This window comes from Ananas comosus, linkage group 10 (genome assembly GCF_001540865.1).
Source record: "Ananas comosus cultivar F153 linkage group 10, ASM154086v1, whole genome shotgun sequence".
Taxonomy (NCBI): domain Eukaryota; kingdom Viridiplantae; phylum Streptophyta; class Magnoliopsida; order Poales; family Bromeliaceae; genus Ananas; species Ananas comosus.
The window spans coordinates 3,176,844-3,199,854 of record NC_033630.1 but is presented as its reverse complement, the minus strand read 5'-3'; the positions used below and the strand labels follow the sequence as shown (position 1 = coordinate 3,199,854).

The window sequence follows — 23,011 nt, the reverse complement described above, 5'->3', positions numbered from 1 at the left end:
GACCATTGTGAGGCAGGTCTGAATGTCCTTCCTTCTTGCAATGGTTTCCTCCTACAATAACATAACGCGTTGATAAACTTGGTCCAAAGGAGGTCTTGCTCAGTTAGCAATCTCCACCACTATTTTGTGAGAAGGGCGTCATTCATGGTGGTCATGTCCTTAACCCCTAATCCTCCATTCTTTCGACTCTTACACACATTCTTCCACGCAACCAAATTTGCTCCTCCTTTTGCATCTATCCCTCCTTTCTAGAAAAAGTTTCTTCTTAGTACCTCGATACGTTTAGTTTAGAAGTTTAGGAACCTATTTCAGAGCGTAATATAGATGGGGAACCTATAAAAATAGTTCATGAACCTATTTCAGAGCGTAATATAGATGGGGGGGTATCATACATTTTACCATCTAAATTATTTCGTTGATGGACGATCGTGATTAAACGATAAATATGCAGGTTACAAAAGAAAACTAATATACCTTGACGTTGACGGGGCAAGTGACCAATTTGTATATGTAATCGTTTTGTTTAGTCAAAATTTTGGCCAAATCCCATTAAATTTGACTCGAGCGACGTACAGTAACCAATACTTTTCTTTTCTTTTCTTTTTGGCAGAAAATGTTGAATTTTCAATCATTTTAAAATGTATCTAACCACTAAAAGTGTAATTTTATTAAAATTAAAAAATTAAATTTAGATTATTTGGTTATCTATATAGGTAAATAACACTTTTGGCCTCAAATTATAAGGCGCGTGATACTTTAGATTCAAACATTAATTTTTTAAGAATTTATGACTTGAACTTTCTGAATTACTACAAGTAAGTCCAACGACTTATTTTAGTTAGTAAAAATAGCATGCTACCCGTTTCGTTTATTTTTTTTTTTTTTGAAATAAACTTAGCTGAAAATGTGAATCAATGAAGATTCGAATTTGGGCCCTCGGATATCAACCTGTAAAACAACCGTTGTACTCTAAAAGCTTAAACTGTTAGAGAATGGTGTTTAAACATTTTTATATTTAACACTCCCCTCACGTCTGGGCTCGAGATTTTTTAGTCGGTCCATGACGTGGGCTTGAATTAAATAGGAGGAAATTAATATGCTAGGAGCTTGACGTGACTCGAACTCAGGACCTCCTGTTCTGATACTATGTAAAACAACCGTTGTACTCTAAAAGCTTAAGCTGCTGAGAACGGTGTTTAAACTTTTTTATATTTAACACAACTACCAAATTCTTTGCAACTTGCACTAGAGACTGTTAGTAAAATATTAATAAATATCATTGATACAAAAATAATATAATATTTTGATTATTACTGCATTATCAATCACAATACTTCTAAATTATTTATACATCGCGCGGCCACTTACAACATTGAGTTGTGATATTTGATTGCAACAATTTAAAAAATTCAATTCATAAATCATAAAAAATTAAAGCTTGAGGCCTAAAGTATTACGTGTATAGTTAAGGACCAAAAATGTGATTTATTCTTCTCCGTATTTAGGCCATTTTTGTAAAAACTGCAAAACCCGTGAATTTTTTATACAAATAAGTCCTATATTTGTTGGTAAATTCGCGAGCATGTATAATCTTGTTATGAATTTATGTTTAGCCCCTGTTTTGGATCATTCTCTTTTAATCATAATGATTTAAGGCTAAAGATTCACTACAACAAAAACGGTCTATAGCGACACTTTTAAATATAGGTACATGTTAAAAAAGTGCTTGTAACTAAAATTACCGACACTTTTAAAAAGTGTTGCTATATGTGGGGTCGCTAGGTATATAGTGACAGTTAAAGAGTGTCGTTATAACCTAAAAAAGTGTTGCTAATTTACCTACACTCATTTAAGCATTTAGCAACCGCTGAAACTAGATCTCGTTGGCTGCGGTGGCGGAAGAGGACGACAGAAAAGGCTCTTCGTCTAGAATTTCAGTAGATTGAGTAAAGAGAGAAGAAAAGATGGTAATTGATTTTTCTTTTTTTTTTCTTTTTTGTTTGTAATCGGGCCAAATGGACTGGGTGTGGTGGGTTAAGTAGAGTAATCTTTTATTTTTGGTTGGATTGGACTTTATATTTAGGCATTAGTAGATGTTTTTTTAAGTTTTAGAATAAATGGGACACTTACTCAAAAGTGTCCCAAATATGTGTCCCTATAACCTAATTCTGTTGTAGTGATTTCGGGTTGAAAAATGTTCAGAATAGTTACGGCTTTGATCCTATTTGTTTTGGGTTAGAACGATTGGGTCGGATCGGGTCGGGTCGATCGACTAGGTTAACACGCCGGATTGAGTCAACAGTTTAATGGGTCAAAATGGATTGAGAATCAATAGATTTATAAATTCGGCAGGATCAAGTTCATGTAGTTAAATGTGTTAATCAATCAATTCGAAGTTTCCAAGTAACCCAATTTTGAATTTATACATTCTTAATTGGAACTAATCAGATCAGTTATAGAAGTATTAGTGCCTAAATATTAGCTGGATCCACCACTACTACCTGGAAAGAGTTAAGTTGGCAGTAAAGTCTAAAATAAGAAATAAAAAACAAAAAAAGCTGAATTATACTTTTGGTGCTCAAAATATAAAGCGCCTGACATTTTGATTTTCAAATTTTAATTTATTATAATATAGTTTGAATTATAAATTATCGAAATAAAATTTTACAACTCAATTTTGTTGGCAAAATATTAACTAAATATTGATGCAGAAGTGATATAACATACGCGGTAGCATTATCAATCATTATACTTTCATGTCATTTTTTTCAATAATTTATTAATTAATATTAGCGGATTAAATTAAATTGTGAGATTTCATTGAAACAATTAAGAAAATATGAGCTAAAAATTATAAAAAATTAAAGTTTAATGATCAAAGTATCAAAGCGCCTTATAGTTTGAGAACCAAAATTGTAATTTACTTAAGTAAAATATTCAGTAAATCAAAATAGTTAGGTCAATTTGCATAAAAAGTTCATTAGTTTTGTGTTTTTACAGAAATAGCCTATTTTTTAAGATTTTATAGATTAGGTCTTTATTTCTGACAAAGACTAAAATATTTGTATTGACCTTTCTCTCTTCTTTCTCTCTCGTTCGTTTTTCTTCTCCTTCTTCCCTTTCCTCTCCGTCAGCATTTCTTCCACTCTTTCTTCTCCTACTTCCCATCCCTCCTCTCCTTTCTCCACTGTGTCCATCGACACCGTGCTCTTCTCTCCTATCTCATTTACACCTCCTTCGACGCCGATGGCGGCAATGCAGGTTCGAATATGGCATAGATTGCGGAGGTGTGGCTGTAGATGGCATAGCCGTGGACGATGACAGTAACAAGAATATTACAAGAATTGAAAAGGATGGGAAGAAAAAGCGTGCAGGGGCAACAACAACTAGCGATAGGGCAGAGGGAGAGAGAGGAGACGCGATAGTGAAAAAGAATGCAAAGGGTAAAAGAAAAAAAAAAGAAAAGAATTAAAAAAATATTTTTTCTATTGGTAAGATAATCATGTGTCATGGCCATCATTAAAATAAAAAAAAATAAAGAAGTAGGAAAGAAAGAAGAAGAATAATAATAAATTGCACTATTTAAAACGAAGTTACACTATTTAAAATTATTTAAGACTAAGCTATATCACATAAAATAAAAGTAACACTATTTAAGACTAAGTTGTACTATTTAAAACTAAATTGTAACTTCTCAAGCAATACAATTTAAGTCTTAAAGAGTATAGTTTAGCGTTAAGCCATTAACGGTACAACTTTTATTTTTTATAGTATAATTTTTTATAGTACAATTTAGTCTCAGAATAATTTTAAATAGTACAACTTCATCGTAAACAAAATAACTTTTTTCTTTCTTTCTTTTCTCCTTGATCTTTTCTATAGTAGCCGCGGTGTGTGATTACCTTATCAAGAGAAGAAAAATAATATTTTTTTTTTTTTTCCTTCTATCCTCTGTATGTTTTTTCGCTATAGCGCACCCTCCCTAGCCTTCTACCGCAGCAACCATCTTTCGCCCTGATGCGCTCTTCCTCTTCGTTGTCCTCATCATGCGGCACTTTCGTCGTCATTGTCGTTCACTGCCACGCACTCCGCCCCAATCATATCTTTGTGATATATGTCATATCGATCTCACTTCGTCGCAAGCATATATTGGCAGAAGTGTGAGTCAGATAGAAGAGGCGAGCATGACATTGACATGGGATGAAAAAAAAGAAATAGAGATGAAGCGGGATGAGAAAGAAATAAAGAAACATTGAAAGAGAGAGAGAGAGAGAGAAAAAAGAAAGGAGAGAGTTTATGAAAATCTATAATTAATCTGTAAAATTAAAAATATGGCTCATTTATATATAAAAATGCTCAACTAATGAATTTTTTTTATGTAAATTTACCAAACAGTTGTTTAAATGGATTTGTCCTCCGAGTAATCATTCAATCGGACGCCAAGTCGCCAACAACCACGTGTGTCTGCCATTACGGAAAGGTTCCCTTCAAACAGTGTGTTCCCTCGTACTGGCCCAGAATCGCTGCCTACACCCGGTGCACTGGTCCACTGTGCACCTCGCCTTTAAATTTCCATTATGGAAGCTCGTTCAAAAAAATCAATTTCCAAAGCCAATTAGACCAAACTTGCGATGGTAACGTATAAAAGCACCTCCTCTAATATTTTAAAGTAGCGTTTGGTTCGAGTATAAATAAGAATTAGCTATTACAAGAATATATATAAGTATGGGGATAAAAAAATAGCGTTTGAATAGATAATATGGAAAAAAAAATAATGAATAATTTTATATAGAAAATAAAGGTGTTGGTGGGAATAGTTAGTTATACCCGATTATTATAGGTAACCGAGAACTACTATTTTCAGGTAAAAAATTAGCGTTTGGGTACAAAGGGGGATAAGGGGTTATCCCTATTCCTATTCCCTTGCCAAACGGTGCCGATCCCTGTAATAACTAGTTCTTACTGGACTATTTGGTTGAATACAATTATAGTTATATAATAGTTATAACAACTCACAGAACCAAGCTTGATATTTAGTTTGATATATTTGAATTTAATTATTATAGTTGAAACTGCATGAGCAAATTTAACTGCAAAGTTTGGAACTGTATCTAAATTGGCACTGGCTCCAACTGTAGCAGTAGGAAAAAGTAGCTTTAGATGAAAAAAAAGCTTATATCTCTAATTATTTTTTAAACAAAAAATATTTTTCATATATAAAATGATAAAATCCTAAAAAATACAGCTCTCGACCGCATACAACTAAATAAATTATTTACAGTTGCAACACTTTACTACATCTAACATAATAAGATGCATGCCACTATAATTGCTGCATTTCTAGCTACATGAAAATCCAACTATACTATATTAAAACCTTAAATTTTAAAATCACTTTTAATTTTCTATCCTCTAATATTATAACATAATGTTGTGTTGAGTTTGCTTCTTCTATAAAAATTCTCAATTTTTATGGTCTTTTCAAAGTATCAAAAATAAAATAAAATAAAATTTGCAATTATTTTGGAATTTTAGAAGGCCTTCTAATTCATTAAAATATGTGATTTTAGAGGCTACAACTCCAATTTAAAGTCTTAAATGATTGACTAATGGCTTTCCAAAACTTATATAATTTTTATGTATAGGCATTTTATACTTGGAAAGCCTATTTATCGGAGTAATAATATTTTTAGAAAAAACTTTAAATATCATTTTTGTAGTTTCGTACTTTTTCATTTTAGTACCTAGTAATTTAAAGTGTATCAATTTAGTGCTTGTGGTTTTATTTTTTTCTTTTATTATCAATTTAGTACCCTATGGTTTTATTTTTCTCCTTTCATTATCCATTCCGCTATTTTTTTTTTTCGTTAAATCAATGACAAAGTTAAAACTAAAGGGTACTAAAGTGAATATTCGATAAACTTAAGTGGGATATCTGAATTTTTTTATGTATAATTTAACGAAATATTAACGTAGGAGCTGACGAAAAAGAAAAATGAAACTACAGTACTAATTTGATACACTTTAAATTACAGGATACTAAAGTGAGAAAGTGAGAAATCACATGGATGGTATTTGAAGTTTGCCCATATTTTTATTTTTATTAATTTTAAGTCATCAACTCGTAATTATGGTGCAGGATAGTACGGATACACCGGTTGTTTGCAACAATTTCTATGTTTCCGGTGCTCCACCCACTGACGCTGCCACCACCATTTCTTTTCTTTTAGCCCAAGCGAAGAGAGAGAGAGAGAGAGAGAGAGAGAGTGGTGCGCTCTCACGCAACTGCTTCAGAGCGAAGCGCTTCTCCTTCCCCCGCCGCAGAAGCGCTTCCACGGCTTCGCCTTCGCCATGGATCGCCTCGTCCCACGGTGGAGACCCCAATCACAGCAGCAGCAGCAGCAGCAGCAGCAGCAACAACAACAGTTCCAGGAAGAAGAAGAAGAAGAAGGAGAGGTGCGATCGAAGCAAACCCTAATTAATGGCGAGAACGGTCGAAGAGGGGAGGGAGAGGAGGCGAGCGCGGCTCCGAAGCCGTTCATGGGGGTGAAGGCGCGGCGGAGAGCTTCGATTCGGCGCGATCGCGGGGGAGATTACCTCGACGTCGAATCCAATCCCTCCCTCTCCCGCATTTTATCGAAAAAAGGTGAAAGTTTGAATATTGAATAGTTGTCGCTTCAAACTTTAAAAATTTAGGGTGAATGGTGGTTTCGAACTTTTTCACTTTAGTATTTTTAAATTGTATCAATTTAGTACCTGGGGTTTTATTTTTCTCCTTTCATCATCCTCTTCGTTAATATTTCGTTTAGTTATATACAAAAAAAAACTTCAGATATCCATCTAGTTTTATTGAATGTTCACTTTAGTAACTTTTAGCTTTAACTTTGATACTGATTTAACAAAAAAAATTAGTGAAATTAATAATAAAAAGAGAAAAATGAAACTGCGAGATACTAAATTGATATACTTTAAACCACAATGTACTAAAATAAAAAAGAAAGAGTGCGAAACCACAGGAATGATATTTAAAGTTTTTTCAAAAATTTGTAAATAAAGTACCAAAGTATCGTATTTTACTTAAAAAATTATTTTATCCTTATTGTTGGCTTAAAGGAGTTAGTATCCTGCACCGTGGAGGGAGGCCAGATTGGCTCAAGTCATGTTCGAAATGACGGGAGGTTGGATTGGGTCGAGTCATATTAGAAATGGCAAAAAACCAGTTGGACTGATTGTGGACCAAATTACAATCGAGACCGTGGGCACAATATTTATACATTTTAAGTGAATTGATTGTATTTTTTGAATAGCTCATTATTTTCTTGCTTCATTGCTCTCATAAAATTAGCAATTGAAGACATTCAAACGAAGCCAAAGCAAATCAAACGATCTTGATTTACTAAGAAAAAGTGATGGGGCTTGATCTCTCCATCCGAGTTGGTTACTTTTACCAATCATGACAAGGACAAAACAGTCATAATAGTAAAGTTTGTAAGGGTATATATAAGATGTTTTAAAGTCCTAAAAATAAATATGCAATATCCCCACTTTGGGGGGATCGCACAATTTAAATTTTAAGTTCTAAAATAAACTTTGACCGCGCAATATTAGATTAGATTATTTGGTACCAATTGATTGTATTATTTAGATGTTTTACATCTAAAGTAGGTTAAACTTCACTTTACAGATGTCTTTTGAATTGTACTTTTATGTATTGTCAAATTATCTATTGAACTTTAAATTTTGTAACAATCTCTACATTCATGTTAACAAATAATAGCCATATGAATTTATGAAAGTGTCAAATTAGCTAAGCCCAAATTAAGCCATGCCTGTGAGAAAGTTCACCTCACAATGATCTCTGAATTATGGTTTGGCACCTGTACTTTTTTTTTTGGGATAATTACCTATATACCCCTCATGCGTCTGAAAATATCCGATCTACCCCTACTTCTTTTTTTTTTTTCTAAAATGCCTCTCATATATTCCACCGTTATTCCAAAATATCCCCGCGGTTATCCCCTGTTAGTTTAACTCTGGTTAAACATGGATTAAATGTATACTAGAGTTAAAACCTATCTAAAATACCTATTTTGCCCCTACCTTATTATCCTAATCCCTTAAGTTATCCTCTCCTTCTCTCCCAACTTCGCCAGCCGCTCACCACCACCGCTAACCTCAGCACTGGCTCATCTAACTCCACCTCGCCTCATCTCCTCCCAGACCACCACCACTTCCCACACCTCCATCTCCAACATGTACCACCCCTCTCACTGCTCTTGTCGTCCTCCTCCTCCGCCACTCTCGTCATCTTCGTCCTCCTCCTCTGCCGTCTTGGCCAGCGCCGGGAGCAAGAGGGCCGCAGCGACGATCCCGTCTCGCCCGAGGCCGTCTGCGTGCCATCCGCCCGAGGCCGTTGGCGACGTTCTCATGCTCCTCCCATAGTTGTTTCCAAGGAACCCAACCTTTCCCTTTGCTATGCTCTGTCAAAGTTTGGATTTTTAGGGGTTTTGCATTAATGGGTGTTCGTTCATTTGGTGTTTGGATTTAGTTGTTCACAACCAATTTGAGGATTTGGGTCCTTCTATTCTTTGTTTTAGTTGTTAACTTGTGTTCTTTGTGTCAAAGTTTGAATTTTTAGGGGTCTTGCATTAATGGGCGTTCGTTTTTTTGGTGTTTGGGTTTAGTTGTTCACAACCAATTTGAGGATTTGGGCACTTCTATTCGGACAAAAATTTCGTGGGCATCCGTGCCCAAACAATTTGTTTGGGCACGGATGCGGATGGGCGCCACATGGTGTGCGACGCCCATCACCACCGCCCCTTCCCCTTTCTCTCTATTTTTCTAAAAACCGGAGGCCCCCGATTTTTATTTTTTTTTTTCGAAGGGTCGTGATGGGCGCCGCACACCACGCGGCGCCCATCCGCATCCGTGCCCAAACAAATTGTTTGGGCACGGATGCCCACGAAATTTTTGTCCCTTCTATTCTCTTCTTTAGTTGTTAACTCGTGTTTTTTGTGTCAAAGTTGGGATTTTTAGGGGCTTTGCATCAATGGACGCGGTGTTGCGCACGGAGAGGAGAAATGGCGCGGTGTTGCGCGCGGAGGGGAGCAGTGGGTGTGCGCTGTCCGGATGAGAGGGTGGACCTCCCTCTCATTATATATATATATATATATATATATATATATATATATATACTCTTATGAGTATAGAGCCTAATTTACTTATAAATTTTTGGCCGAGATCTACCCTTTAATCATTTTCACCCGTTGATTATACTATTCAACCAACCACCCACTCAACCCTAGGGGGCCCACTATCAACCTAACCATAATCACTTCATCCTAACCACACATTTTTTCATCTGAACGGTCGAAAACTTATGAGTACAAAGAGCTCTATACTCATATGAGTATAGTAGCCCCAGCGTATATATATATATATATATATAAATTTTATTTTATAAATAATATATCATATAGTATTTTATTTATATATAGAAATATTATAATATAATATTTTATTTATAAATTTTAATTATTTATTAATATTTTAAATATATAACTCTTATATATTAAATATATGTTTATTATAATTTTAAATATATTTAATCTATATATAAAATTATAATAATAATATATATATATATTATTATATATATTTATTATATAGCCGAATTTGATCCCGAATTTTTAATTGGTGAACGTATAATACCTGTATAAATCACGTATCCGAATAATGCCGAATCCGTTATTTTAGCCGTATTTTTCATCGAATTTAAAAATTAAAAGACGAATTTTATCCGAATTATATCTGTACCGAATTTTTGCCGAATCCGAATTAACTAACTATGCCTCCAGCCACCAAGGTTGGTTTAGCTGCGATCGATCTCATCCGTTCATCTGTTCGCTCCCGACGTGCTTAATTAATTAATTGATATTTGAAGGGCAAATAAGAAAAGTATTTGCCATATGAATGGTATATAAGAAAAGTTAGTTACGGTATAAGGGTATATTGGAATGGGCAAAATGATAATTTTTCAGAGATAACGGCAGCTCACTAACGGAACTTAACTCCAGGGGTATATTAGAAAGACTTGGAACATAAGAAGGGTATTTTCAATATTAGCTTTCTAAGAGGGGTAAATAAAAAAACCGTAAACTTTTCAGGAGTATATAGGCAATTGCCCCCCCCCCTTTTTTTTTTTTTTTTTTTTGGGGTGCTGTTTTGATGATTTGGTCACTTCAATCACTCTTTACAGATTAAATAGCAAACTATGCCAACTCATGTTGAGGCTGTTTTTCGTCCTGCAGGTGACCAAACTTGCCGACAAGGTTCTGAAGTTCACTGGATCGGGAAAGATCAAGACTCGTATGTTGCTGATCACAGATCACGCCATACATCTCATCGATCCAGATGCAAATGTGCTAAAGAGGAGAATAGCACTCGCGGCGGTTGATAGGATGTGCTTGAGCAAGCTGAATGATAACTTTTTCGCGTTCATTGTTCCGACGGAGTACGACTGCCTTATGGCCAGCACCAGGAAAACAGAGATTGTAACTGTTCTAGTTGAGGCCACCAAGGGCAAATCTACGTATGAAATCGGAGTTGTTTTCTCGAACAGGTAAATACGGAAACACTGAATTTTCATGTAACCGTTTTCGGAATTTGAAGATGCACATATTTTTGGCTAACTCCATGACCCTGGATATTATTTTTTGAATAGTAGCATGGCGCTAATATCGGTCTTATTTTTCTAGCTTTTTATTTTTGTGGGAACTATAACTAAGGAAAGCAAAAATCAAATGCTGTAACAGTTCATTAATTTTTCTTTTCTGATCATACTAACAACTCGGTTGTTAGTATACACATCAAATCAAATTTGATAGCTGGTTAATTCTAAACATATTTCTCTTGCTAATTTTAAAAGGTTGGCACCAGTGAATTGATGTTTACTTTCTATACGGCAGATTTCAATACCATCCTGCTGCGGATACAGTGAAAGAAGTTCAGTTCGAACAAATTGAAGGTACATGTAGGATTGCTAACATTGCTTTGGTTGCAGATTAGATGCTACTGCATTACATTAGAATTCATTCAACCATGGGGTGTTAAAACTTTCTATCAAATCGTATTTTTTTCGATATATGGTACCAGAGACGGTCATAAGGCCACATAACATTTGGAGGCCATGGGTTTCTTTTGATTAACATCGGTAAAAGAATGAAGAGATATTAAGGCCTAGTTTGTAGTTTGGTCCGCAGAGATGCAAAATTTAGGCAACCGCACGTAACCTAGTACTAAAACTTGTTCAATCTACCCTGGTCTAGTGGAGATTTTGATTTTTAGTTTCCAAATCTTTATATGACTTGATCAACCTCCCTGCCATATTCTATCTAATCAAATTATCTTGACAACTTTCGCAAATATAGGAATAGTTAATTCTAGATATTGTAGAAGCTTAATCAAGTTGCTCTTGAATCATAATCAGTGGGGTGCAAACTATCTGACTTTGTGTGAGACCAAGGCTTGTGCTTCTGCTCTGCTTCTTCGAGTTGTTAACTATATTATTAATGCTGCTCTATTAGTTGCTGCAGGAGGCATCAAAACTAGGATTTTGAACAAAACAAAACGATGAAGTGTAGATTCAAGTATCAAAATTATCCAGCAAAGGGTTTGGCTCCATTCTCTTGTTTCCTTTTCGCGATCCATCTTTCTCTTCTGGTTTGCATCATGTCGCGACATCCTCTTCCTGTCGTTTTCCGTATGTTGTAACTGTAAATCCATTGACATTGTACATTCCTTGTAGTGATCATAGTCATGGTTGTTTCCTACGCTGGGCATGTAGACATTTTCCATTTAAGTAGAATTACTTAGCCTCTGCAATTGCGACTCAGTTGAATGCACGATTCGCCGCCAACGGTGCGGCAGATGAACTTTGTACAGGGGTTTCACATTGCTCAATCTATTGGCGGAAACTGTACAAACTCGTCTCGGACTAAAAGGACTACATGAAAAGGTGCAGGTTGTGTCTGCGAAACGGTTAATTTGCTAACAAATGGCTAACAGATATAACGAGTTATATGTATTTCATATACCCTCAAATTTAATTAACTCTCTTGCAAATCATAAATTTGCCTACGTATATTCTCACTTTGAAACATGGTCGCATGTCTCTCACCAAAGAAAAATGATATATTAATATTGAGAAATGCTTTGGGTCTCTTATGAGCGTAGTTTTATATATTGTTGATGTGTTGATCAATTTATGTGGAGTCTTGAATTGCATATGTAAATCAGTTAAAATCCTTCTCTTATATAGTGATTTATTGATTATAATTAACTGTTGATTTGACAATAAAATTGAGCCTTTTTATTGATTTCCTTGAGTATGGTTTCTGTGTTCTTAAGTTTGGCTTTCTGGAGCTTTTATTCTGATTAGGTGCTCAAATGGTCTTTTGGGTGTGTTGGCATTCGGTTAAATCGAATCGGGTACGCCCATAAGCGGGTTCGATCCGACGGATATTATGTTATCTAATTGGATTAGGATTAATCTCGCTTTCAAATTGGAAAGCTAATTAGAGATAAATCTAATCATATTAGGATAACAAATAATAACCGATTTGGCCTTATCTCTAACGCTATTAGGATTTTGGAATTCCTTATAAATAGACGGGTGATCCCACATGAAACGATATACAAAAATAAAAGAACCGAAAAAGAGAGAGAATAAGAAAATAATAGAGAGAAACCACATCCTCCATTGACCTATTATTCTAGAGGGACTTGCACGGTGGATTTGCGATCGCGCTCGTTTGTAGTTCGATCCACCGCGAGTTTGGAGCGTGAGAAGACATTCAAGGACGATCCGAGGACACGTGAATCAATCTAAACGATCCGGGCTTATCGCATTGTTGCGCGAATCGCTTCCGCAAAAGGTACGAACGAATACTTCCGCTGCGTTCTACAGGGTGTCATAGCAAAAGTTTCAATTTAAATTTGAGCTTCTGTTCGAGTGGAAACTAGTTAACCCGCGACTTTAATGAAAAAGCTATTAGTGCTTGTTCGAAAGACTTTTTTTTTTAATTTAGTGTTTAATTGGTGATACACTGCTCTATGAGTAAAAAAGCTGCATAGATTGTCAACATCAATCACTAAAACAAGAAATAGATTAGAAAACATTTGCACACACATCAGTTTGAGTGGTACTTTATTAAGTACTTGGACATTGTTCCAATTCCCACCCAATCAACTCCAACATTATATGTTACACATTAATTAGTTCTTTTTAAACCCTCAATATTAACCATCTCAACCATATGGGTTTCTCAATGTGGTGGATACACTAATACTATCCTCAATGATTGCTTGAGTCCTAACCATTGTTGCACAAGGCATTTTGCTTCTCCTTACCCAAACCACACCTAAGCCCTCCCCACCTTCTTCTATTTCTCTCTCCCTTTTCTTATCCCTTCTCAACTTAACTAACCCCAATATCCCTACTAACCCCACCAAAACCAACCCAACTGCACCCACTCCACAAGCAATCACCAAAACCACCCCTCCCCTCTCTCTCCCCTCCGGCCGTCGAATGTCCGACGACACGACGATCGCGAAATGGCCTGTGCTCGTAGCCGTGCACGTGTTCTCCGACGCCAAATCATGGATTCGCACTGACCTGTTTGGTCCAAAACTCGCGCACTTGGCTGTCACGTTATTCATCCTCTCTGGTAGTTTGAATTCGTGGAAAGTTATGGATATCGAATCTCCAAGAACTTCAAACTTAAGCTCGGTAGTGGCACCAGAGGTCAAATTCGATGCGTCATAGGCGAGTAAGCCGAGAACCAGAGTGGCGAGGGTGTGATTGAGAGGCACACTGAAGTAGGAGGCGGAGAAGTTGCCAAAGTTTTCGAATACGAGGACGAGTCGCTTTGCGAAAGGAACGGCACTTGTCCTCGGTGGGATGTGGAATGAGGTAGAATTCGCTCCGGAGCTCCAAAGATAACTGCCGCGGAGCCTCACGGTCGAAGCTTCGATACCAGAGAGGTTTGAAGGGAGAGGGACTTGATAGAGTTGGCCAGACCGGCGTGTGAGTATTGTTTCGAATGCGTGATCGCGAATGACGGAGTCCAAGGAATCGAATGAGGCGTTACGGTGCGCGGTTTGCGCGAAAGATAGTAGGAAGAAGAAGAAGAAGAAGAGAATGGATAAGATGTACCATGTTTGGTTTGGTTGATTCATATGTATGAACACTTAGAGAGAACACAAGTATTGATAGAGAGGGAGAGATCAAAGAGACCATGTTCTCTAATAACTCATTTCTTTTGGTTTAGGCCTTTGAGGAGTAGGGAAAGCAAAGGAGCATTTGGGAGACTAGGACCATGGGGGTTTAAAAGAAAGAGTGAGAGCCATTTGCTTGTTTTAATTAAAGGCAATTTGGGTCTTTCTTTTTAGTAACTTTTAGTGGTTAGGTTTTCTAATAGTGATTACTTTTCTAATAGTGATTACAATACTCAAATTGTATATTCATGATTGCATACCATGTATCCATAGAATGGTGAGTAAGGTTTAGAGGCCCATAAAACGGATAGTTTGCAGAATAATGCTACGATTGCAAACAAATTTTACAGCGTTTTACAAATTTATTTATATGGGTGGTCATAATGATCAGCAAAGAAGTATTACTCACAAAGTGATAGTCATGATTCATAATGACAAGAATAAAATCCAACTATTAAAATTTGAATTTTTATTAACTATTGTAGAATTTATTTATAAACATTACAATTTTTCAGATCACATCTGCTCTTTCGGGGGGTTTTTTTTTTTTTTTTTTTTTTTTTTTTCTCTTTTCGTCATCATTTTATACTGTTCATGTACCGATGGTTTACCAAATTTTTGGGCCTTCCAGAATATGCAATTCCAAACCAAATCTAATAAATGATTTTCTTGTAGAGATAATTAAAAAGCATGAGGGAACGGATTAATTTAGACTAAATATACAGGTAAGATGGGAACAGCTTAGGGTTACAGGTTGGTTCCACGGTCAAAATTGCATGGCAATTGGTAAACGGATTACTAATAATGGTCCCAGGAATCCACCTGTAGAAAAGGGTCTGGTATTTGCCTGGAAAATTTTGGTTAGTGCAACTATATCTTCTTGATTTATTTATTGTAATAGAGATGTAGTGATTCAACAAGCAGCCGAGTTATCTTCTCTTCAAACGAAAAGAGAGGAAAAAAGATAATCGTTATAGCATCCCAGATTCTACCCACCGCTGTCCTTGAATGAGGTAGCAAGCAACAGAATATGCTGCTGTAAACATTGAAGATTTTTTCTGGTCCTATTTCACCCAAATTACCTGCAAGCAAAGTAATCAATATCACATTTGGAACATCACTGTTTAACAAATACGATGTGGGCTGTTTGGACGCTGAGAAGTGGAAGAGCAAATGGCTCTCAAGTTTCACAAACTCGACTTCGTGCCTCATCCGGCCGAAGTCGAAAGCCTGATCTCCGTACAACTATGAGCAGGCGATTGGACGATCTCACGACTTCGGAGCTGAAACGAACACAAACAAACAGGGCATCGAGTTCAACCTCCGATACCCACGCAAACAAACAGCCGCCGAGTGTTGCAATTTAACTTCACATTTCACCTTTCTTGAAGCAGTATTTTAAAGCACATTGAAAATATCTGGCATCAGCAACAAGAAGCAGATCAAACAATTGAGCTACCAGAATCATCAGGTAAGCATTCAAAGGTCGATAAAATTCTTCGGCCATCGCAAAACATTTCTACAGTTACAAGGACATTTCACCATTATCAATCCTAAGCTTTCGACCTTCTATTTGCCAACACGAGAGAGCCTGTTGTCCATACATCTGTGTACTTCTCCTTTTCCTTTTCCCAAACTGTTTATTTTACTGTTAGGTAAAAGGGCACAAGACAACAAACTTTTACGGGTGCTTTATAGTCAATTCCGCTCTCAAGTTTAGCACACCATTGATGAAAAAGGGGCTATCGTCGGCGATGAACGAAGTCCACGGGACAGCAAACAGGTTCCTGTACCCAACCGCTTTCCCGCCCGTGAAGGTGTAATTCCCTTTATACTTGCTCACAAACTCCCCCGACGGCTTCGTCCTTGCAGCAAACTCGTAGTCGACTGTAAAGCTTGTTGAGCCTTTGTCTTGCATCCCTAAGAATAGCCCGAAGCAATGAAAAGTACTCTGCTGCTCCATATTGCAGTGGGCTGAGAGGAAGAAACCCTGCCCACCCAGGTGGAAGGCCTGCGAATATATGCGGCCTGATGGGAATAGTTTGGCACACTCTTCTCTCTTAAGGTCCAAGTAGACGATGCATTGCGGGTAGGGCTGATCAAACTCGACCACCTTTAGAGGGCGGTATTTGTAAGCCCGCTCAGTAAATTTCCGGTTGGTTGACTCGTCTTGGGCTAGTGCACGCTGCCGGTGGGGTGTGTCGGCTTTGAATAGGAGTGCCTCGATAACAGCCTTGGAGGCAAGCTCGTGGTCTACGTCATTGCATGTGAGGACTTTTCTTAGCTTTCTGCAGGTCATGTGAGAGAAACGGACAAGGGGTAGCAGGCGGGATCCCAAGATTTCACGCCTTTCTTCTTGCTTTGGGTACTGAGCACGGGCCCACTTGATCACAAAGTCATAGATCGCATCCTCCGAAGCCACCTGGAGGTCATCGCTGGACAGGATAGCTTCGATACCGGCTAAAGGGAGATTCATCACTTCCTGTTGGAACTTTGAACTGAAAGGACAGCCAAAATTAAATGTTATGTTTCTCAAATTTGTGCCTATTTGGCTACGCTTCTGGAACATTTTCTACTCCACAAATCAGTAGGCCAATAGAAATTAGGCATTAGTTGTCCAGGAGATGGCCTAAAAAATGGAGCCTTTCAGACCCAAATTACAGAAGCTCCAATTTAAAGTTTTTCCGGCTAAAGTTCTAGAGGATATTCTATTGAATAAAGCTGTAGTGTTTCTTTCTGCAGAATAAAGCTCTAGTATTGGCATTTGAAGCTTATATTAAAAAGGCAAAAAATCACAGATATTACCAGAACTATTAGCTCATTTTGAAATGGGTGTCTGAACTTATAATTTTGATTTTACTACCTAACAGCATAGTTATATAGTGAAAACTCCATCAATTTCTGTTAGACCTTGACGATTTCCGCCAAACTATGAAATATTCCATCAAGTAACAGGAAATATTCTTATTGGAGAATATACTATTAAAGGCCTTAAAAACAAAACACTTTAAGTTTTGACTGAGACGTACTAAATTCAAAATAATTTTAGAAAATAACTGGAAAATTATATCACAAATTCAAAATATTTCGAAGTAGAGATAGCCATTTCAGTGCACTATCATGCAGGTAAGATCTATATGTTTTGACCTATAAAAAGTTAACTCACTTGGTTAAATCCCTAAATTTGTTAGCAAGGAACTCCTTGGCAGCATCAGTTAATGGCTGGACTGCAGTAGCTGTTGAAATGCTGCAAGGGAGGTCTAGATATACCAGTGCAGATTCAGTAGTCATTGGCAGATTTCTAAGCAACTGGCTGCAGTGCCTCATGCAAGAAGCAACTTCGAACTTATCAGCAGCCATCAACACATCCAGCAGAAGGGATGGCGAGGTGGTCGACAGCTTTCCGCTGTACATAAAACTCAGTAGCTCCGTGAGAGCAGCTTCCTCTGTTCGAAGTAGGATTATCAATAGAAATGATGAATCAACATCAATAAAAGAACAATCACATCTTTTACGGTAGCTTATGTATTTTCTCATAAAGGTCTTTGATTAGTGAAATCCACAAATTGTGCTGTAGAGAAAGAATCTCTACATAGAAAGTACATCTTTATAATACCTTATATATAATCATGCTAACTACATTACATCTGTGGAATAATCAAGGAGTTACTAATTTGGCATAACAAAATTAAAACAGTTCAATCTCTCTAACAAAGCAGCTTAAAATTTAGTTCTTAAATCATGACCATAGTGAAAATAGGATCACAAATTAAATGAAACTACTTCTTTCACAACAGTATCATCATTAGCAATTATTGCAAATAGTCAAGCTACCAGCAAAAAACAATCTCAGTAACTGTATTTGACCTTTCAACTTACCTGAAGCATAGATTTTTAAGGTGGCGTGTCTCTGATCAGATTCTTTCATTCCATTTGAGAAAAGCTAACAACAATAAAATAAGTATGGAACTCGATTATCCAGAAGAATAGCTAAATAAACAAAAGTCCATGTGTTCCATGTGGCAAATGCGTCAGGATGGTAATCTCACCTTGTAGAAAAATGGGCTTTGTGCAGCCAGTATTGCAGAACTAATATATATTTTCTTCACTCTGGGAACAGTAGAACATTCCACAGTCCAACATTCATTATCTTGTGTATCATTGCCTACAATGTATAAGACCATAGTTAACTAGAATGACTGTCAAGAAATATAGAAAAGGTTGCTATAGGGAATCTGCAGGAAGTATTATGTCAGATAAAGACCCAGTTAAACATATTACTAAATAAAACAGGTTCCATTCACACAAAAAATGGGTCCGCATTCCCCCTTCACAGATATATATATATATATATATATATATATATATAGAGAGAGAGAGAGAGAGAGAGAGAGAGAGAATANCATTTTCAGTTAGTTTAGTGACGGATTTTGTGTTCTTTTTTTTCCGATGATACCGTGATGGATTTTGTGCTCTTTCTTTGATGATATTGTGATTCTATTTTTTATTTATGTCGATAATCACAGAGAGAGAGAGAGAGAGAGAGAGAGAGAGAGAGAGAGAGAGAGAGAGAGAGAGAGAGAATACTAATATGGATTCTTTGCCAATCACTTTAGCTCATAATTAGAGGTCTGGTTTTGCGCTCAAATTTATGTAGATTCTCATCGTATAAATCTTAACAATATTCTTCCTTCCACTTCACTATTTACTTAAAAATGTGTTTTTTGGTAGCTAGGGCAAAAGGCGTTGTGCTAAAACTTAAAACCGTCAAAATCATGTGCCTCTAAAGTGACATTAATGGAACAAAATAGGGCAACCAAGGAAGAAACTGGCACCTAAAGTTGGCATTTGAAGGTGAAAGAAGATAGAATGCTTGCATGGTTTTCAATATCGTAACAAATATTCAACATTATGGAAGTTGATCTCTTGTTGGTTCCAAAGAGGTGGGATATCATAACAAATACTCAACATTCTGGAAGTCGATCTCTTGTTGATTCCAAAGAGGCAAAGCATGACTAATTGTGTAAGTGGAAGAATCGACTAGCATTATAATTAAGTCCTCCATATTATTCCTCACCTTCACTCCATCTTTCACTTTTCTGAGTCTAACCTCATTGAGAATCACTTGAGCGTATGAGACAACGCTTTCTTAAGATTCTGCTTGAGAAATTCCGCCAGTGTGGTATTTCTTAAGACTTGGGAGTTTGAATACAAATATGAAAGCCTATAACATTTAAAATTCCAATAAATTGACCTGATAGAAACTAGTTAGTTATCTTCTCCAAGCACAGCTGTTTGTTTGGTTTATAAGGAGATATCTTATTAATTGTTTACAAATAGTTACCGCTAGTGAAAATGAGAAAATTAAAGTTACAAATCACTACTCAACTAACAAATGCCTGGTGTAGTGTATCCTTCAAGTGGGACGAGATCTGTGGACCTCTACTTGCTCGGCAGCCCTTCTTTCCTTTCTTTTCTATTCTTTTGAAAATGCAAATTATGATGACAGAAGCACCCAAGAAATTTCTTACAAGCGGTTCTAATTTAATTTAGATTAGATTCATGAATTCGCAGCTGTTCTGCAGTCTGTATTCAATGAGACCCAATCAAAGTGCAAGCTAGCAAAAACAGACCATTCAAAAATGTGCCTGTGTCCGTGTCGGACATGTCGGACAAAGCTCTAGGCAAACACTCCATATACACATGTCAGCTACATGTCCTCTATCTCCCTACTCACTCGCCGCGTGTCCGTAGACTGTTTCTTGACATCTCTCAAGATCCTGCACATTCATGTGTCCTCTATCCTACCACTCACTCGTCACGGGACACAGCCCAAACACGACTAACTCCAATGCATGTCCTGAGTAGTGGTAGTATAACCCAGCACAAATACGTCTTCGCTAGTGGGCTTGTAGTCAAAACCAAGTTCTAGACCTAAAAGAATATTTGACACCTTTGAATTACACCTTGCTTGCACTCCTGGTAACACAGACATGGGATGCAAGTAGGAATGCAAAACTAAGTTCTAGAACTAAAAGAATATTTGAAGGTCCCCCACCTCATGCCCCGTTTCCTTGGCGGCTCGGTGTGGATTTGGAGTGAGTTGATTTTTATCCTTTTTTTGCCCCCACTACCGCTCCATTCGTCACGGGACACACGGTAATACTTACAAGTTGAGGCTAGAGCTCAAGTTGGAATGAAATATTCATAATAATTTCATACTCATAAACAAACAGCATTTAAAATATGGGCAAGACTCAAACTTATGATGGGAGAATGAGGCTCAATTCCTACCCTATATAGTTCTCACCATATATTGCTCATTCATAGCCTCATTGGCCTGTTGCCTCCGATATAACTACCTACTAGATTTAAGAAGTATTAAATATAGAAAATCCAATTCCGAACCTTTATGTCTATAGAAATGAGATGACACTGCAGACTTGTGAGAGTGATTATACATACCATCCCGATCAATATCAGATGGCGATTCTTCAGTCATAGCTACTGCATCCTCATCATGGTTTTCTTCATACACCTCACATTCCTCTATTTCAAGCTGGCTACTTGATACGTGCACTTCTGCATCTTTTACAGTTTCTTCGCCTAAATAAGCGAAGTAGAAACACTTGCATTCAGTACATCTTATTATAAAATTTACAATTGAACTTAATGAAAATTACAAAAGAGTGACAAAAACAAATATATGGTCATCAAAGAACTCGAACAAGAAAATCAGGCAAAATCAGAAAAGAACTATATTCTTTTAAGGCTCAACTAGAATCTTAAAATCCGACTTAGGCATGAAGTTTAATTCACTTTTTAACAGGAACTGCTGGAAATTAAAATAACATAACTGCTATAGTAGCCATATAGATATAGTTACGAAGCAACTTGAATAATAGCAATGACAAAAAACTGATACCACTTGTAACACATCACATAATGGAAACTTGATCTTTCAAGTCTAAGTTGCCACAAGAAAGAAATTTTACAATTTGTAAACACAATGATAAGCAAGAAACTTTAATTCATAAATCTAAGATGCCAACAGAAATCTTCCTTTCCAGTAGCATCCATTAACATGGCAAATCCCTAGGAACGCCCTTGAATATAAAACTATTATTTCAAGTTATTCCTTACATGCTTAATACATTCCGACAGGTCTAACTGATACCACTTATAAACACATCCCATAAGGGAAACTTGATTTTTCAAGTCTAAGTTGCCACATGAAGAAATTTCTGAATTTGTAAACACGATGATAAGCAATAAACTTTATTTCATAAATCTAGGATGCCAACAGAAATCTTCCTTTCCTATAGCATTCATTACAATGTCAAATCTCTTGGAAAGCCCTTTAATATAAAACTACGCTCTCAACTTATTCCTTACAGCTTAATTCATTCCAACATGTCTAATTCTTGACCGCATATATCATATTACATACTGCTCTAAAAATGACTACCAGCCTATCACTGAGTCTGCATATTATGTTTCATTTGAGAAACTTCCTCTTCTGTAATCTACGAACTCACAAAATTCCTATTTTGCAACTTGCAATTTCTTCGTAAGCTCCACTAGTCGACCCAGAAAACTTTTTGGTGCACTCACAGGAGTTGGACATTCCACCAATTTATACTATTCAATTGCTCAATACATTAAACACATAGAAATCAAGAGAAGAAAAAAGATAAACAGCAGAGAAGATTTAGACGGTTTTTTGCCCTCATATTTCACCAATCTCATTATCTTCGTGCGATACCCTCAAATTTAGTGTCTTATTAAAATTTCCCAATTCAAATTTATCTACATAGTACTGCAAATCATAAAATATTGAAGCGTACCAAATCGCCCTAAAACCTAACGAAAGTAAATTAGGGCAAAACCGAAAACGAACCTTTCCCCTTCTTCATCCCCTCCCTGCGACGCTTACAATTCCGGGCCCAATCGGCTAGCGAGTTGCACCCCTCGCCGCCGTCGCCACGGTGGGGATCTGTCTCCGCGGGCTCCGGGATGATCTCGATCCGGAGCTCGCGGTCGGAGAAGTTGACGGAGTTGAAGGCGAACTCGAAGTTGTGCTCCCCCACCGCGCGGGCGAAGTCAGGGTCCATGATCGTTAGGGGGTCGAAAAGATCGCCTTCGCCGCGGCCGCCTCTTCCTACTCCTCCTCCGCCTCCTCCGCCGAAGACCTCCCTCATCCACCTCCCGCCGCGGCCTCACGCATGAGAGGTAGGCTACGACGACGACGACGACGACGACGACGACGACGACGATTGGAGGAAGAGCTCGTTAACGGTCGGGAAACCCTAACCCTAACCCTAACCCTAATCCTAATGGTTTTAGGAGGAGAAGGAAAGGAGGGGGAGGGGCAGCGAAAAGGGCGTGTCGACGCGGAGGCGAGGAAATGAAACGAAACGAAGACGACGAGAAAATGGATTGCTGGAATGCGAAGAGGGGATTTGAAGCGCTTTTTCTGGACGACGCGGAGCGACCGAACGAACCAAACAGATTATTTTTGGATTTTATTTTTTCCAATTTATTATTTATTGTTAATTTTAATATTAATTAATGCCTAAACAAATAATTTATATTTCAGTAACTCATGGTCTTGATCCTTAAACTAGCAGGAGATCAAACTTTAATTTATAATAATAAAATAAAATTTTATTCAAATTTTTAAAATTGTTATAATCAAGTTCCACGACCTAATTTAATTGATTAAATAAATATT

The 23,011-nt window shown here is 37.1% G+C and overlaps 3 protein-coding genes across 4 annotated transcripts; 1 reads left to right on the top strand and 2 right to left on the bottom strand.

Moving 5' to 3' along the window:
• On the top strand, positions 6,106–12,138 carry LOC109715985 (myosin IB heavy chain-like). Of its 2 annotated transcripts, none has more exons than XM_020241246.1 (4): positions 6,106–6,646; positions 10,311–10,621; positions 10,968–11,026; positions 11,586–12,138. In XM_020241246.1, exons 2-4 carry the CDS (start codon positions 10,371–10,373, stop codon positions 11,633–11,635), a joined length of 360 nt encoding a protein of 119 aa, XP_020096835.1. In that variant the 5' UTR covers positions 6,106–6,646; positions 10,311–10,370; the 3' UTR covers positions 11,636–12,138. The 2 variants fall into 2 exon arrangements, with proteins under 2 accessions (XP_020096835.1, XP_020096836.1); XM_020241247.1 differs by having other exon boundaries at positions 6,125–6,646; positions 11,595–12,138.
• LOC109716344 lies at positions 13,199–14,372 on the bottom strand. Its single transcript, XM_020241726.1, has one exon. The coding sequence runs from the start codon at positions 14,236–14,238 to the stop codon at positions 13,309–13,311; it is 930 nt and encodes a 309-aa protein (XP_020097315.1). The 5' UTR covers positions 14,239–14,372; the 3' UTR covers positions 13,199–13,308.
• LOC109716343 (BTB/POZ domain-containing protein POB1) lies at positions 15,632–22,772 on the bottom strand. Its single transcript, XM_020241725.1, has 6 exons — positions 22,178–22,772; positions 20,743–20,883; positions 18,327–18,442; positions 18,157–18,220; positions 17,444–17,723; positions 15,632–16,775 (listed from the first exon to the last, which is right to left on the bottom strand). The coding sequence occupies exons 1-6, from the start codon at positions 22,476–22,478 to the stop codon at positions 15,959–15,961; spliced, it is 1,719 nt and encodes a 572-aa protein (XP_020097314.1). The 5' UTR covers positions 22,479–22,772; the 3' UTR covers positions 15,632–15,958.